Genomic DNA, 18,293 nt, shown 5'->3' with positions numbered 1-18,293 from the left:
ACGTGTCAGAGCAGACCTACCGTGTAAAGTTAATTTTAAGTTTCAAATTGCTCAAATGAGCTACATATATTCCTAGGGGGAAAAACTAATAGTTCACACTAACTCACAGCTCAAACAGAGGAGGAGGGAGAAATCGCTATCAATGAAGTGTGGTCAATAGGTGACACCTCTCCCTCTGGAAGTTCTCCACTCCTAAGACCCTGTAAGATGCTGTTAGCAGTGCACTATTCAGAGCGTAACTGTGAGATGATGCAAACACCGATTCAGATGATTCTAATGACATATTCTAATACTGTGTATATTAAAACACCATGATATGCTGCCTAAATATATGCAAAAAAATACTCAAAAAGTGAAGGCAGTAATACTTGTATTTAGTGAAAACAGTTTATGCCTTTGAAGATGTACCCCTCAAAGACATTGTCAAACATATGCTCTCACGATCTGCAGAGTCCACACATTAGATGGAAGAAAACGAGCACTGGGTCCTCCAGAGTAATTCAGAGTAGCAACCTCCAGGGGAGAACCAGATAACTCACTTGGTGATCAGAAGAACTCAATCAAGCAGCCTGCAAGATGGTTAGCTTACAACATCCTTAGCAAGGCACTGGAGGGGGGACCAACCCTTTCTCTTCCACTCAGACCCTTTCACTGGACCGAGGAATTTGTTTCAACCACTTTGCAATTTATTCTATTCTTCATCACGTTTACCATTTCCTATATCATAAGTATGAGTTTATGCAGACTTGAAAAACTCGAAAGGAAAGATGGTCTCCAGTGACACTCTAGGGATGATACGAAAGATCTCAAAACAAGGAAAATTCATTGACCAAGTACCAGAATGTCCCCAGAGGAGGATTACAGATAGCAACTCTTTGGGTTTCAGTTATAATCTTTCTCATGTAGTTACTTACTGATAGATTTCTTGGACAGAATGCTATCAAGAGAATTTGTAACCATGTCCCTCGTAGGATGTTAAACATGACATTAGATAAATACTTAAAGATTTTAATTAAAGATAATTTAAGCAATAAAACTACATTACTGAGAAAGATGCAAATGATATAAACCACAAAAGGGGGGAGATATAGAGAGGGCTCTGCACTCATATTCTAAGAGGAAGTTTATTCACCACCAATATGGTGTAAATTTAGTCTGTCGAGTTGTACGTTCTAATCATCTCATGACTGTGACTCATGAAATGTTATTCTTTACAGACAAATATATCAGCTTAATGTACTTCCTATGATACTAATTTCACTTACATGCTAAGTTCATCAGACAATGACATTCTCCTGTCCACTTCTTCGAAATAGAGCTGTTTATACTGTTCTAGCTCTATTTTATAAGCGTAAACTTGATTGTTCATGTCAAAAAGTTTGGCCTTCATGTCTTGGATGTTCAGCCTCATCTGACTCCTCATGGAAGCGTCATGATGTTCTCTTAATTGGTGTAAATACATCTTTGCCTGAATCCATTTAAAAGGATATGTTTTAGATATTAAGTATCATACAAAAATTTACTGTGCATTTTTTCTTTTGCCAGTGAATAAGCATTTTTTTAAATGTGAAAAAAGATTTTTTTTTTAAAAAACTAAGCCATTTATGTGAACTGTATTAAATGTGCAAAATTAAATTATTTAAACCATTCTTCTAGTCACCTTTTAGTTGTTTCATTTATGTTATTATATTGTGTGGTGCTTGGCATCAAACACAGGCCCTTCCTTGCTCCTGATAGGCAACTAAGTACTCTACCTGAGGTACATCCTCAACTGTGAATCACTTTGTAATCAGATGTCAGAGAATAATACAACTGGTTCAAAATTTTAACAATATAAGGTTGTCAGCAAACACCTATTCTATATCACTCTCCTTTCTTTTCCTCATACTATTCTTGCTTTATGCCACCAATGATTTTCTTCCATGAAAATCATTTTTCTGAAGGATCAACTTAGTTCTAGTAATGATGAGCTCTGCACTATTTCCAGGGAAAACCCATGGCCTCTTGTTTTTTAGACACCTTGAAAACAAATTTCTGTAAGGGAACAGAGGAACCACATACCACATAGACATCCAAGATACATGCTGCAGTGAATGAACTAAAGCACATCACAGAAAAATTCACCTGTAAAGACTGTATTGTTTCCTCCAATGCTTTTTCTCTCCCTGTGTTTTCACTTGCTGCTTCATACTGTCCTCTTGGATCAATTTCCAATAAATCATTTTCCCTCGACTGAAGGGTTACTATTTTTTCTTCTAATTCCTTCTTCTCCTCCTCCAGTTTTCCACACGTAATTTTTAATTCTTCCAGAGAGAGAACCTCCTGTCTCAGGAATTGATTTTCCACATTGAGACATGCACGTTGTGAACAGGAATATTGCAGTTGTTCATTAAGATCATCCAACTGCAAAAATAAAATAACATATTAACGAACATCATAGGCTGAGAACAGTCTCACAGAAATTGAATAACAAAGTTTGACTTGCACTCAGTTGCAATGAAATACAATCAAATCTAGTTTCTGAAAATGTGTTCCAGTCATTCACTCTGAAAATCAGTGAAGTGAAAACCATACACAAGCACAGAAACCAGTTCCTAACATGCACCACTTTTTCACAACCCATCACAGCTGACCATGGACCTTTATTTTTCTAGGACTGGTTTTCATTTTTCTTCATCCAAAACTGAATGTCACCTCTTAGTGGAAGACCTTTGCCTCTTAAATCCATCTTCACTTCTCTTACTTTCTAAAGTCATTTTATGGACCTCACACTGACTTATTCAGACCTGCACCAATAAATGGTTCCCATGAGTTTGAACAGAACGCTCTTGGCTAATCAATTTGTAAATATGGATTCAAACATCATAAGCCATATTCTGAGCTCAGAGAGACCTCCTATAACATGTTCTAGGTGACAACCATGCTGATGGACCAGATCAGAGCAGCTTCAACAGACAGATGTGTGGATTTAGGAGACGATAGATGGTTCTGGTCCCCAAAGTCAATTTGCACTCACACAGATGATTTCTAGAAGAGGAGACTGTGACTGACCTCACTCACCCATGCCTAAACTGCAGATTGTGAGCACAATAAACACTGCTTTCAAAGAATGGATTTTCAAGTGGTTCGTCATACAGCAATACTTGTTAGTGGTTTTGTTAGAAATACTTATTTGCTGACATTCTATTAAAACATACAACCATCTTTAGGATACCTTTGGACTAGAGTTAAGAGGAAGCCAAATAATTTTGATTAAATAAAATCAAAAGGGAGTCAATGGAATTCCGAGAGGAATTTGGGAGGTCCTTAACTAGACTGACAGAAAGGGTTTCAAGGTCTGTGATCTAAATGATATCGTAATGTGGAGAAAAGGGGGCCCCTGCTATGGAGCAGCAGGAAGTACCACTGGAGTCAGAGTTAAGGGGAAGAGAGACTATACAATTTAAAGAAACAAGCATTTATGGAATTCAAGGGCCTCTTTCCCATTGGCATCTACTCTACTTGTCAATTTGCCAAATAATGCTGAATAAAAGCATTCTAGGATAAGTTCAAATCCAGGAACTTCTTGGAACATGGTCTGCAGTTGAAGCTGACATTATGACTCTAAAACCCCTTGATAAGCCTTCAGAAAAAATGAGATGTTGCCTTAAATTCCCTTCAAGGTCTTAAGGGTATAAAAACTTAAAAAAAAAAAAAAAGAAACTTTTATAATAATTAGAAACTCACATTCATTTTACATGTTAATGACTCACTCTTAACATTTCTGTATATGCATATAAACTGTGCTAATCATAACCACCATCCCTTCTAGTCTCTCTCTCTTCCGCTTCCCTAGTCTCATCCCCATTGCATATTTCTTCTTCTACTTTTAGGTCACCTTTCTATTTTCTATCACCTTTTAAACTCCCACAGATGAGGATGAACATTCAATCATTTCCTTCCTTTATTTTCCTATTTTTTTAAAATAATCTTGAGTATAACCATAGGCTTAAAAATGACACAATTTCATCCATTTTTATGGCTGCATAATACTCCATGGGTGCATATGTTCCACTCATTCTTATCCATTTGTTTTTTCACTGTCTCCTGGTCTCATTTCTTTATTTGGCTTATGTGAACACTAACACAATAGTGACGGTATTGCAGGGATCTCCTTTGTATGCAGAATTTCTTTCTTTCAGATGTCCATTAGGAAGTGCTACAGCTGAATCGGAGTCATTCCCATTTTGATTTTTTCAGGAATCACCTATAATTTTGCACACTGGTTATACCACTTGATATTTATACCAACAGTGTCCAAATTTCTTTATCTCCAAAGTTTTTGACTTTTTGAAAAAGAGTCGTTCTGACTGGGGTGAGAGGGAATCAACCTAATTTTGAGTGACATTTCCCTCAGGGTAAAGATACTGAGCCTTTCTTCATGAATTTACTGTACATTTGTAATTCTTCTTGGGGGAAATGTCCGCTCAGATCATACCACCAGTTTTTTTATTGGATTACTTGTTCATTTGATTTAAGTTGTTTTCCGTATTTCATATATTCTGGATAGTAATCATCAGGAGATGATTACCTGGCAAGTATTTTCTCTCACTCTGGGTCTTCTCTTCACTCTGTCAGATCCAACACAGAGCTTTGTTGAGCAGAAGTTTTCAACTGATGTACTCCCACTTATAAATTCTTCCTGTTATTTCCTGAGCCATTGGAGTACCCTTCAAAAATTTGCAAAATTTCAAGTCTTCAGTCTTCCTTTAATATCTCTGATGCCTTTTATATTGAGTTTTTCAAAGTGAGATAAAAGGATAATTGTTACACCTATCTAAATTTCCATGTCCAGATTCCTAAGCACCACTTGTTCACAAAGCTCTCTTTCAGCCAGCTAAAGTTTTCAGCACCTTTATTCGATATCTGTGTATGTAGGAGTCTTATTTCTGGCTACATTCTTCTATTCTTCTGCCCAGTGTGATTTTTTATAATGCCACATGCTTTCTGGTTTTTAGCATATTTGTGTAATATAATGTGAAGTCAGTGAGGTGTTGTGATGCCTCTCTCATAGTAATTTTGTTCTAGATGGCTTGAACTCTTCAGGGTCCTTTGTGGTCCAAAGTTTTTTTGAGTATTGTTTTCTCCAGGTCAGGGGAACATAACATTGATGCTTTGTGGAGGATTGCATGGAATCTGTAATTGATTTTGACTTTGATACAACTGTCTCTTGTACATTGTCTGCCTCACAATTTATGCACATGGGAGTTCTGTCCAAGTTCAGTGTCTTCTTTATTTCTCTCAAGTGCTTTCCAATTTTCATCCTAGATATCTTTCACCTCCTAAGACTATTCCTTGGTAATTCATTTATTTCGTTTTTTGTGATGTTAATGTGAATGGGATGGTTTTCCATATTTGTTGCTAAGGGAGTTCATTATTGGTGTACAGGAAAGCTATTCACTGTGTATCCTGTTGTTTGTTGAATTTGTTTATCAATTCTGAGTATTTTGGTGGAGTCTCTTTGGTTTTCCAAGTATGGAACAATTTAACCTGCAAGCCGGGCACTTGTGACTACTTCTTTCCCAACTGCATTACATTCCTTTCTCTATGCTCTGGCTAAACTCTGGAGTCATAAGTTGAATAGTGGTGTGCAGAGTGGACACCCCATTGTTTCTCACTGTAGAGGAAATACTCTCAATTTGTGCACCTTCAGTATCACGCTGGCTGTAAGTCTGTTGGGTGTAGCATTTATGATGTTGATGCTCATTCCTCTATGCCTACTTTCTTCAAGAAATTCTTTCCTTCTCTAAAATAGACCATATATTATGCCATAAAGCTAATGTTAGCAAATACAAGATAGAGACACTACCTTGTATTCTATCAGATCATAATGGATTGAAGTTAGAAATAAATGAAAGAGTAAAAAACAAACTACTCCAACACCTGGAGATTAAACAATATGCTATTATATGATGAATGGATAACAAGATATTAGGAAGGAATTAAAAAATTCTTAGAGGTAAATGAGAACAAAGAAACATCATATCAAAATCTCTGGGACACTATGAAAGCAGTACTTAGAGGAAAATTTATTTCATGGAGCGCATTTAATAAAAGAAGTAAAACTCAACAAATAAACAACCTAACACTACAGCTCAAAGCCCTAGAAAAAGAAGAACAGACCAACACCAAAAGTAGTGGAAGACAGGAAATAGTTAAACTCAGAGTTGAAATCAACGAAATTGAAACAAAAGAAACAATACAAAAAATTGACAAAATAAATAGTTGGTTCTTTGAAAAAATAAACAAAATTGATAAACCTTTAGCCACACTAACAAAGAGAAGACGAGAGAAAACCCAAATTACTAAAATTCGGAATGAACAAGGAAATATCACAACAGACACGACTGAAATACAAAACATAATTAGAAGCTATTTTGAAAATCTATACTCCAATAAAATAGAAAATTTCGAAGACATCAACAGGTTTCTAGAGACATATGAATTGCCTAAACTGAATGAGGAGGACATACACAATTTAAATAGACCAATTTCAAGTAACGCAATAGATGAAGTCATCAAAAGCCTACCAACAAAGAAAAGTCCAGGACCAGATGGGTTTTCAGCCGAGTTCTACAAAACCTTTAAAGAAGAGCTCATTCCAATACTTCTCAAAGTATTCCACGAAATAGAAGAGGAGGGAACCCTCCCAAACTCGTTCTATGAAGCAAATATCACCCTGATACCTAAACCAGATAGAGACACATCAAGGAAAGAAAATTTCAGACCAATAACCTTAAAGAACATCGATGCAAAAATTCTCAACAAAAGTTTAGCAAATCGCATACAAAAACATATTAAAAAGATAGTGCACCATGATTAAGTGGGTTTCATCCCAGGGATGCAAGGTTGGTTCAACATCAGGAAATCAATAAATGTAATTCACCATATCAATAGACTTAAAGTCAAGAATCACATGATTATTTCAATAGATGCAGAAAAAGCATTTGATAAAATACAGCACCCTTTCATGCTCAAAACACTAGAAAAAATAGGGATAGTGGGAATATTCCTTAACATTGTAAAGGCCATCTATGCTAAGCCCATGGCTAATATCATTCTAAATGGTGAAAAACTGAAAGCATTCCCCCTAAAAACTGGAACAAGGCAGGGATGCCCTCTTTCACCACTTCTTTTCAATATCGTCCTTGAAACTCTAGCCAGAGCAATTATACAGACCAAAGAAATTAAAGGGATACAAATAGGAAAAGAAGAACTCAAACTATCCCTGTTTGCTGATGATATGATTATATACTTAGAGGAACCTGGAAATTCCACCAGAAAACTTTTAGATCTCATAAGTGAATTCAGTAAAGTAGCGGGATATAGGATCAATGCACATAAATCTAAGGCATTTTTATACATAAGTGATGAATCTTCAGAAAGAGAAATTAGGAAAACTACCCCATTCACAATAGCCTCGAAAAAAATAAAATACTTGGGAATCAATCTCACAAAAGAGGTGAAAGACCTCTACAGTGAGAACTATAAACACTAAAGAAAGAAATGAAAGAAAACCTCAGAAGATGGAAAGATCTCCCATGTTCTTGGATAGGAAGAATTAATATTGTCAAAATGGCCATACTACCAAAAGTGCTATACAGATTCAATGCAATTCCAATTAAAATCGCAATGATGTACCTTACAGAAATAGAGTAAGAAATTATGAAATTCATCTGGAAGAATAAAAAACCCAGAATAGCTAAAGCAATCCTCAATAGAAAGAGTGAAGCAGGGAGTATCGCAATACCAGATCTTCAACTCTACTACAAAGCAATAGTAACAAAAACGGCATGGTATTGGTACCAAAATAGAAAGGTGGATCAATGGTACAGAATAGAGGACACGGACACAAACCCAAATAAATACAATTTTCTCATACTAGACAAAAGGGCCAAAAATATGCAATGGAGAAAAGATAGCCTCTTCAACAAATGGTGCTGGGAGAATTGGAAATCCATATGCAACAGAATGAAACTAAACCCATATCTCTCACCATGCACGAAACTAAACTCAAAATGGATTAAGGACCTCGGAATCAGACCAGAGACCGTGCATCTTATAGAAGAAAAAGTAGGTCCAGAGCTTCAACATGTCGGCTTAGGACCAGACTTCCTCAACAGGACTCCCATAGCACAAGAAATAAAAGCAAGAATCAATAACTGGGATAGATTCAAACTAAAAAGCTTTCTCTCAGCAAAGGAAACTATCAGTAATGCGAAGAAACAGCCTACAGAGTGGGAGAAAATCTTTGCCAATCATACTTCAGATAGAACACTAATCTCAAGAATCTATAAAGAACTCAAAAAACTCTACACCAAGAATGCAAATAATCCAATCGACAAATGGGTTAAGGAAGTGAATAGACACTTCACAGAAGATCTACAAGTAATCAACAAACATATGGAAAAATGTTCAACATCTCTAGTAATAAGAGAAATGCAAATCAAAACCACCCTAAGATTCCATCTCACCCCAATTAGAATGGCGATTATCAAGAATACAAGCAACGACAGGTGTTGGCGAGGATGTGGGGAGGAAGGTACACTCATACATTGCTGGTGGGGCTGCAAATTAGTGCAGCCACTCTGGAAAGCAGTGTGGAGACTCCTTAGAAAACTTGGAATGGAACCACCATTTGACCCAGCTATCCCTTGGCCTATACCCAAAGGGCTTAAAATCAGCATACTACAGAGATACAGCCACATCAATGTTCACAGCTGCTCAGTTCACAATAGCCAGATTGTGGAACCAACCTAGCTGTCCTTCAATTGATGAATGGATAAAGAAACTGTGGTATATATATACAATGGAATATTACTCATAAAGAATGATAAAATTATGGCATTTGCAGGCAAATGGATGAAATTGGAGAATATCATGCTAAGTGAGATAAGCCAATCTCAAAAAACCAAAGGAAGAATGATATCGCTAAGAAGTGGATGATGACACATAATGGCAGGTGGGAGTGGTTAGTGTTAGGGTTAGAGTTAGGGAGGGGGGCAAGAATGGAGGAAGGAAGGATTATACAGAGGGAAAAGAGGGGTGGGAGGGGTGGGGGGGAGGGAAAAAATAACAAAATGAATCAAACAGCATTACCCTATGTAAATTTATGATTACACAAATGGTATGCCTTTATGCCATGTACAAACAGAGAAACAACATGCATCCCATTTGTTTACAATAAAATAATAGAAAAAAAAAGAAATTCTTTCATGAAGCTCATGTGGATTCTTATCACAGATTGCTTCTGTATCTACTGAGATAATCAATTGACTCTTTTCATGATTCTTTGTTCTGTATTACCTGTACTGATTTGCCTAGGTTGTTGCAAACAGAAAAATGCATACACCAAAAATTCCTCCTACATGACATGTTTGGACTAATGATACTTCTTTCCATGCACATGCACACTCAGGCATGTGCAAACACAAGTACACATCTGTACCACTTTAGAAAGCACTGCTATCAAGTTAAGGGAAAAGGAAAAATGAGAAGCAAAAAATTTATGATTCCAGTTTATAAAAAACTGGAAATATATTTTTTAGTTATCCAAGTCAAATATTATTACTTGATTTTCTTTGGCTGATTCTGAGGGAGAGGGCAGCTTTGAATATTCATTAGTCAAGCTAGTATTAAATCTTCCTTTTGTGTCTTCAAAGAGGAGAAAATTAGGGAATGAGTTTCAATCACTGCAGCCATGAAGCAGGTAGTGTCTTTGACAGTAAAGGAACTGAATGCACAATCTCATAGATCTTACTTTGAGATCCTGTGAATGCACAAGTCTTCTCAAAATTATATCACAAAGTCACTACAGAGCACACCAAGTGTATTCTACACTTTGAAATTCAAATTAGTACTTTGATTTTATCTTTCACAGGTGGCCTGAACACTACCTGATTTTTAAGGGCTACACCCTGAAATATTTTTCTCTGTAAGTGATGACATATTTACCTAATGAATACTATAAACTATATGTCTGCATCTTTATGTGTGGAAGGAAAAAGAGGTGAATAGAGAGAACTCTGGTTTCTGAGAAGGTGGGATCTGTGCCAGGTGTAAGACCAGTCAGAGGATTAAGCAGAGGATTAAGCTGCCAGGTTGAAAGAGGATCTCACTGCAAATTCTAAGATGACAGTAGCTTGATTTCCAAAGTGGAAAGCTGACAATCCAGCCATCATTTTCCTCTTTTTGTTAGCCAAAATCTACAGATGATTGTATGAATTATAAAGAGTTAAAAACTCATAACCCAGTAAGTAATGGCCATGTTTTGTGGAAGTGGGTGCAAGAACAGCGATGCTGGAGGCAACCTGATACCTCAGGTTAAATTATGCTACAGAACTATCATTAAAAAACAACATTGTTTGACAGAAGAGAAGACAGAGAGAGAATACCACACAAGTATATTCATCTGATACTGAAAAAGGTGACAAAAATATATCTTGATAAATAGATATTCTCCTTAATAAATGGCACTGGGAAAACAATATCTGTAAGAAGGAGAATGAAACTAGAAACTACTATGGCCACAGCTTTGCTGCTGATCCACTGCCTTGCATGCCATTCTGCCGCTTTGCTATCAGACCTGTCCAACCCAGCACACAGCTGTGGTGCTGGCTGGCATGACATAGTACTAGGCCCTAATCCACCTCGCCAGGCTAACTGGGCCTACAGGACACGGCCAGATACTTTGCCAAAGGCTGAATATTCTCTCTGATATATGGATGCTAAGCCACAACAAAGAAGGGTAGGGAGGGGAACAACAGAACTCCGGGAGACTACACAAAGGGTGACTAATCCTTTGTCTAAAAGGGAAAGTTGGGGTGTTGCAAATAGAAAGGACACTAGAATGAAGTGGACATGACTTTTCTTTGCCCATGAATGATTACACAGCCAGCATAATGCCACGTTACGTAAAACCACAGGAATGGGATCCTAATTCAAATATTCCATGTATGTATAGTATGGCAAAATACACTCTACTATCACGTCTGTCAAAAAACAACAAATGAAAAAAAAAATGAAAAACTTTCTTTGGATAACAGTATAATGAAAGAAAAAACAAGCTCAGACTAAGAGACACTACTTATGTAGCCTACGTCTGACAAAGGAGTCACATCAAGAGAAAGAATTTTTAAACTCAGTAATAAGACAACTCAACAAAGAAGGGCAAAGGATTTGGACTGGATGTCACAAACACATGAATGGCTATTGAAAATATGAGCAGTCTTGTTCTGGAAGTCTGGTCCTAAGCCAACATGATGAAGATGTGGGCCTACTGTTTCCTGCTATTTGGTGCAGGGTATCTGTTCTAATTCCTAGGTCCTTGATCCATTTTGAGTTGAGCTTTGTACCGGGTGACAGATAAGGGTTTAATTTTGTTTTACTGCATATGGATTTCCAGTTTCACCAGCATGATTTCTTGAAGAGACTATCTTTCTCCACTGTGTGCTTTTGGCACCTTTGTCTACTATGTGATAACTGTATGCGTGTGGATTTGTCTCTGTCTCCTCTATTCTGTACCACTGCCCTCTCTATCTAGTTTGGTGCCGATAGCATGCTGTTTTTGTTACTATGGCTCTGTAGTATTGTCCAAGGTCTGGTATTGTGATACCTCCTGCATCACTCTTCCTGCTAAGGACTGCTTTAGCTATTCTGGGTCTCTTATTCTTCCAAATGAATTTCTCGAGTACTTTCTCTATTTCTATTAGGTACGTCATTGGGCTTTTAATTGGAATTGCACTGAATCTGTATAGCACTTTCAGTAGTACAGTCATTCTGACAATATTAACTCTGCCTATCCAAGGACATGGGAGATCATTCTGTCCTCTGAGGTTTTCTTTAATTTCTTTCTTTAGGGTTCTGTGGTACAAAAGCAAAGCAAGAATCAATAAATGGGATGGATTCAAACTGAAAAGTTTTATCTCAGCAAAGGATGCAATCAATAATGTGAAAAGAGAGTCTAAAGCGTGGGAGAAAATATTTTCTACATGCACTTCAGATAGAGCATTAATCTCCAAAACTTATGAAGAACTTAAAAAACTTTACACCAGGAATTAAAATAACCCAATCAATAAATGGGCTAAGCAACTGAGCAGACACGTCACAGAAGAAGAAACTCAATTGATCAACAGTTATATGAAAAAATGTAAAATATCTCTAGTGATAAGAGAAATGAAAATCAAAACTACCCTAAGATTTCATCTCACTCCAATCACAATGGCTATTATGAAGAATAAAAGCAACGAAAGGTCTTGGCGAGGATGTGGGAGAAAAGGTACACTGATTGCTGCTGGGACTGCAAATTGGTGCAGCCACTCTGGAAAGCAGTATGGAGATCTTTAGAAAACTTGGAATGGAACACCATTTCACCCACCTACCCCACTCCTTGGCCTATACCCAAAGGAGTTGAAATCAGTATAATACAGTGACATGGCCATATCAATGTTTAGTAGATTGTGGAACCCAACCTAGATTCCCTTCAATAGATGAATGGATAAAGAAACTCTGGTATACATACACAACGGAATATTATTCAGCCATAAAAAATAAAATTACGGTATTTGCAGATAAATGGATGGAGCTGGAGAATATCATGCTGAGTGAGATGAGTCAATTCTAAAAAGACAAATGCCAAATACTTATCTCTGATAAGTAGATGATGATACATAATGGGGCAAAGGGAGTAAGGAAAGAATGGAGGAAAGATAGATTATGTAGAGGGAAATGAGGGTTGAGGAGGGGGTGGGGGAAGGAAGGATAGTGAAAGAAGACAAATATCATTATCCTATGTAAATGTATGATTACACAAACCATATAACTACTTTGTTTACCACCAGAGAAATGAAAAGTTGGACCTCATATGTGTACAATAGAAAAAAAAATTAAAAATCGTTGAAAAAGAAAATATGGTCCGCATTGCTATTCACCAGAGAAATGCAAATTAAAACTACAACGAGAATAGGAAAAGATGTAGAAAGCAAATAAAATTCTCTGCTATTGATAATGAGAATGTAAAATAACGCAACAATTTTAGAACACCAGCATGAATATACAGTTAAAAATTCAGGTACCCAAGGTATTTACCCCAGGGATTGGAAAACATTGATGGACACAGAAACTTGTACACAAATGTTTATGGCTTTCTACATACGAGCTTGAACTGGGAAGATCTCAAATGTCCACAAACAGGAGAATAAACAAATTTTGGTTTTTAAAAAGATATCAGAAAATTGCCTAAACCTTAGGAATACAATGCTCTCCAAAATACATTAAAATGAAAACGTCTAATGTACACAATGAGGATGGAAGTTTGAAAACCTGGAAGAGAAAACAGGAGGTTGCATTTTGAGGTAAGTCAATTAGAATTTTAACTAATTTATTAGTGCTGACATTAAAAGACAGGAGGGCTTCGAAACATCTCTCTAATGTCCTCAAAAAAAAAAAAAAATCAGGAGAAAACCAAGCTTATTGTATCCACCCAAACAATCCTACATAATTGAGTATGAGATAAAAACCTTCCAGGATGATCAGAAAGTCAAATAATTCAATATGCGATATCCCTGGAAAAGAGTTCTCATTGGGAATTCAATCTCATTTAGAAAATGCCACCACCACTTCCCAGATGCATGTACACTCAATCTCATATTGAAATATGGAATGCATACAAATACATATTAAAAATCATCTCTTCAATACTTTCCATGACATATATACTGAAATTTCAAAATATGTATTCATATATATATAAACTTCCAAATATTTGAAGAGGAATAGAGAAAATACCTGAGAATTCTTTTTCTCTATTGCCACACTCACCTCCTTTTCATAGAAAATTTGATTGCGCAGAATCTCTTCGACAATGTCCCTCTCATTGTCCATCTCGATTTTTGCCCTGTGAAGTGACAGAATTTAAGTCAGTAATTGCAAAACTTCCCCTCAGTATCATGAGTAGAAAGCAAGCACTTCAAAATGTTTTTTAAATTAGGATATTCTGTCAGACATGGTAGCAACACGCCTGTTATCCTAGTAACGTGGGAGGCGGGGGCAGGAGGATTGCAAGATCCAGACCAGACTCAGCACTTTAATGAGGCCCTAAGGAACTTAGTGAGACCAAACTAAGAAGTGCTGGGGATGTGGCTTAGTGGGTAACTCCCCTGCATCCATTCCCCAAAACAAAAATCATGACACCAACTCATATTGATAGGCAAGGCAACAAGGCTCACTTCGGACTTCTCAACTCAAACCCTAAAATGAAGGAGGGCCTGGAATGAGATGTTTCAAGATCTAAAGGAAAACAATTCCCAGCCAAGATTCCTGTAACCAACCAAACTCTCCTTCATATCTCACAATGTAAGTCTCAGCTAACACAGAAAGTCAATATAATCCCACACATCCTATCGGACCTTAATGAAATTAACTTAGAATTCAACAGCAAGAAAAATAATGAAAACCATATAAACATAAGGATTTTGAACAATACTCTTTGAAGTAAAGAATGGACCAAAGAAGAAAGATATATTTTGAAGAAATAAGAGAAAACATAAAACTACCAGTATTTCTAGAGTGTTCTTTTTTTTTTTTTTGGTGCTGGGGGATTTGAACCCAGGGCCTCATACTTGCCAGGCAAGCACTTTACCTAACTGAGCCACATCCCCAGACCCCAATCAATACACCTGAGACAGTATGAAAACAATTACTGGAAAGTGTTTACCACTGAGTACCTACATTTTTAAAAAGTAGGTCCAAATATGTAAACATACATGCTACACCTCAAAGCCTTACAAAGGAAAAACTAACTGCAAAACCAATAGAAGACAGGGATCAAAATGACTGGAGCAAAAATTAATGAAATTGGGAAAAAACACAAAGAAATGAAAAAACAGTGAGTTGGACACTTGAAATGATCAAGAGGATTGGTAAACACATAGCCAAACTAACCAAAGGAGAGAGAGAAGTACAAATCCACAACAACAGAGATGAGAAAGGGGATAATAGCACAGATGCTTTTGAAATCCAGAGGATCATTAGAAACTATGTGGAAATGGTGACTAACAAACTGGAAAATCTAGAAGACACTGATGAATTTCTAGACACATATGACCTGCCCATGTTGAGCCACGAAGAGGCAGAAAACCTCAACAGACCGATATCGATTAATGAGCTTGAAACCACATTTAAAGGCCTAACAGCAAAGAAAAGACAGGACCAGTGGATTTTCAGATGACTTCTACCAGATCTTTAAAAGAGTAATAACATCAGTCTTTCTCAAATTATTCCCTGAAATTCAAAGGGAGGGCACACTCCCAGAAACACTGCACAAATCCATAACCTGATACCACAACCTGACAAAGACACACCAAGGAAAGACAACTACAAATCAAAATCCCTGATAAAGAAGACAGATGCAAAAATTCATATTTTCAATGCAAAATGCATGCAAAAGCCCAGTAAGAAGATAATACACCATGTGCAAGTGAGCTTCCTCCCAGAGATGCAAGGATGGTTTGACCTAAGGAAAATCAACAAATGTGATTCATCACTTAACAGAATTAAGAACAGGAATCATATGACCATTACAATAGAGAAAGGGGTCAAGAAACTACTGTCTGTGGGCCAAATGCAGCACATTGCCTATATAGGTAAAGATTTGTGGTTGGGGAGAGGGTTTTTGTGGTGCTGGTGATCCAACTGGGGGCAACCTGTATGCTGTCCAAGCACTCTGCTGCTGAGGAACAGCCCAGTCCCTATACATGCAGGTTGGGAGGAATGTAGCCACACCCATAGGACCCAATTATCCACAGAGCAGAAAATAGCAATTACCTGAGTTTTTGCCAAAAAAGGATTTCCAATTTCTGATTGATAGTATGACAAACCCTTTATGAAAAATTGATAGGTTTCCCCCAACATGTTTATATAAATATCCTTAGCATATATATTATCCTTCATGGACATATGGTATATCTAAATGCAGTCACCCTTATCATATGCATGCATGTAATGATTTGAAGTCACATTTATCTGACCTGGAAGGATTCAGTTCTAGAAATGAAGCTTTCTAAAAGAAAAGAATGATATACTTGAGATTTTGATACATGCTCAAAAATCACCCTTCAAACAGGTTTTTCAAGTTCCATTTACAACAGTGTTAAGAACATCATTTTCCTCACATTTGCCAACATGTGAGACAACTACTGAATGACAAACTTATTAATGTAGTTGAACTATGGCTTAATATAATTAAAGAACTGGTACCTCCCTGTTTGGCTACTTGTTCTGAGACTCATGCAAGGATGAATAGCCCTAACGAAGGCATAAAATTTGACAATCATAAATATAGCCCAATGTAGAATTCATTTTAAAAATTAATAACTATTATCTACTGGGATATATTTCCATAGTCTTACTGATCATGGTGTTCCTTCTCAAGAGCCAACTGCTGTTTATTGGGTTTTGGAAGTTCATCATGACTAGAGGCAGAAGCAGCACCACCACCTTCACACATCGCTGGGGTTTCAATTTTCTCTATTTCAGGTCCCCTGCAGTGTTGTTTATCCTTTCAGGAAAGATTGAGAGTGAGAGATAATACTTTTCAACAAAAGGCACATTTTTGTTTTCCTTGAGATTAGAACCTGGCTTTGTGGAATTGTCATGTCTTCGTTACGTAAAAGGGAAATAGGTGCTTACTTTAATTTTCTAATACCCTCCAATTAAATATTTATAGATTCTGTTTCATTTCTCTTAGAGTGAAAGAAACCATGTTCCAAAAGATAAAAAGGGACATTGTGCATACTATGCTTTAATTTCATCCTCTCTTGGCACCTAAAGTTTTCAGTCCCCATGTGACTGGCAGGAGGAAAAAGAAGAACACGATTGTTGTCCTCTTCTGTCTTTAGTACCTGATCTAACATTCGACAAGCAGATTAGAGCACAGACTTCATGGGGCTTCAGGAGCCATAGGCAGCTTTCCCGTTTCTGCACTAAGCTACTCTTTCCACCACTGCCTTTAACACTTTTCTCATTTGGCTTCTGGGGTTTTAAAAATGGGAATAGTTGTCACTGAAGTTAAGGCCAAAGTTACCACAGAATGAGGGACAGACTGAAACTGCAGAGTTGCTAATACACAACACTGGAAAATGAGCTTGTTTTCTGATTTCACAATCAATAACCATCAATAAAATCACACAGCCTGAGGATGTGGAAATATCTAGCTTGATATTCTACTTATAATATGGGAAAAATCAAGAAAGTTTAAATGATCCCATCCACACTCCTAGTGTCGTGACCTACCATTTTATGGGAAAAACCCCAAGGGAATGATTCCATTGATTCCACTGTGCTGGGTCAGAAATTTCATCAAATCATTCAGATAAATTTCATCCCATCAGATACATTACATGTGTAATTTAGTTAAAGTAATTGGATGTATTGGAGAACAATAGGAAGCCTCATCTAGTTATCTCTTACATAATATCTCTGAATGGGTGTTCTTTGTTTTTGTGTTTCTATCTATAAAACTCAGTGTACCTTAAACCTTGTCTTCTAAACGTGGAAGTCATGTACCAAGTGTTTGGCTGGGGGTGTGTGCTCCTAATGTGATGAAACCACACATGTCTAAATTTACCCATCTTTTCATAACACCACCATGTAAACAGCTGATTCAAAAAATGCAGGAGACTGGTTTGTTTTTTAAAGTGTGGAAGCATATACAGTTGTTTCTAAATCTTTAAAGTCATGTTGGAACTATGCTTTCAAAATTTTGACAAACACTGAAAATCTATAACTATGAAAGCACAACAAATGTATACAAAATGAGTTGGAATGCTCAAATGGAAATACATTTACATGTTGTAACAAAATCATGTACACAGATGAATCAAAAAAACCCACAAAACTCATGAGACTGGTGATTTCTGAAAAGTGTGGCAGCATAAACATTTGTTTCCCTGACTCCCACCTCAGTCCAACACCCACTGGTCCCAGGGTCTTCAGGACCTGCCAATTTCATCACCAGTAGCCCCCTCCCCCCAATCTCCCAACCCTCCAGTCCCCCAACCAAGCCCACTACTCTGCCTACTAGACCCTTAGCTTCACTATCAGCCCACAGCCCTGCATGTCAAGCTGTCACTTGGCCAAGAGACCCACCTGGCCTGGCACAAAGGTTCAGCATCAACCAGTAGGACCCAGCACCTGGCCCTGATCCATTAGCCCAGGAAAGCTGGGTCCCCTGGACATGGTCAGCCTGGTCCTCCTGA

The 18,293-nt window shown here is 37.2% G+C and overlaps 1 protein-coding gene across 15 annotated transcripts in view; it reads right to left on the bottom strand.

Annotated features, from left to right (window-relative positions):
- LOC124961720 (ankyrin repeat domain-containing protein 26-like) overlaps positions 1–18,293 on the bottom strand; it is an 87,137-nt gene that overhangs the window by 12,289 nt on the left and 56,555 nt on the right. For 14 of the 15 annotated variants that reach the window (XM_047520641.1, XM_047520644.1, XM_047520642.1 and 11 more), the window contains 4 exons: positions 16,446–16,594; positions 13,858–13,933; positions 2,125–2,403; positions 1,266–1,468 (listed from right to left, as the gene is read on the bottom strand). In XM_047520641.1, the coding sequence (XP_047376597.1) occupies positions 1,266–1,468; positions 2,125–2,403; positions 13,858–13,933; positions 16,446–16,594 (707 nt within the window). The remainder of the gene's footprint in view (positions 1–1,265; positions 1,469–2,124; positions 2,404–13,857; positions 13,934–16,445; positions 16,595–18,293) is intronic. The other variant, XM_047520646.1, reaches the window with a different exon arrangement.

The sequence above is a fragment of the Sciurus carolinensis genome, chromosome 12, assembly GCF_902686445.1.
Source record: "Sciurus carolinensis chromosome 12, mSciCar1.2, whole genome shotgun sequence".
Taxonomy (NCBI): domain Eukaryota; kingdom Metazoa; phylum Chordata; class Mammalia; order Rodentia; family Sciuridae; genus Sciurus; species Sciurus carolinensis.
This window is presented reverse-complemented; position numbering and strand designations above follow the sequence as displayed.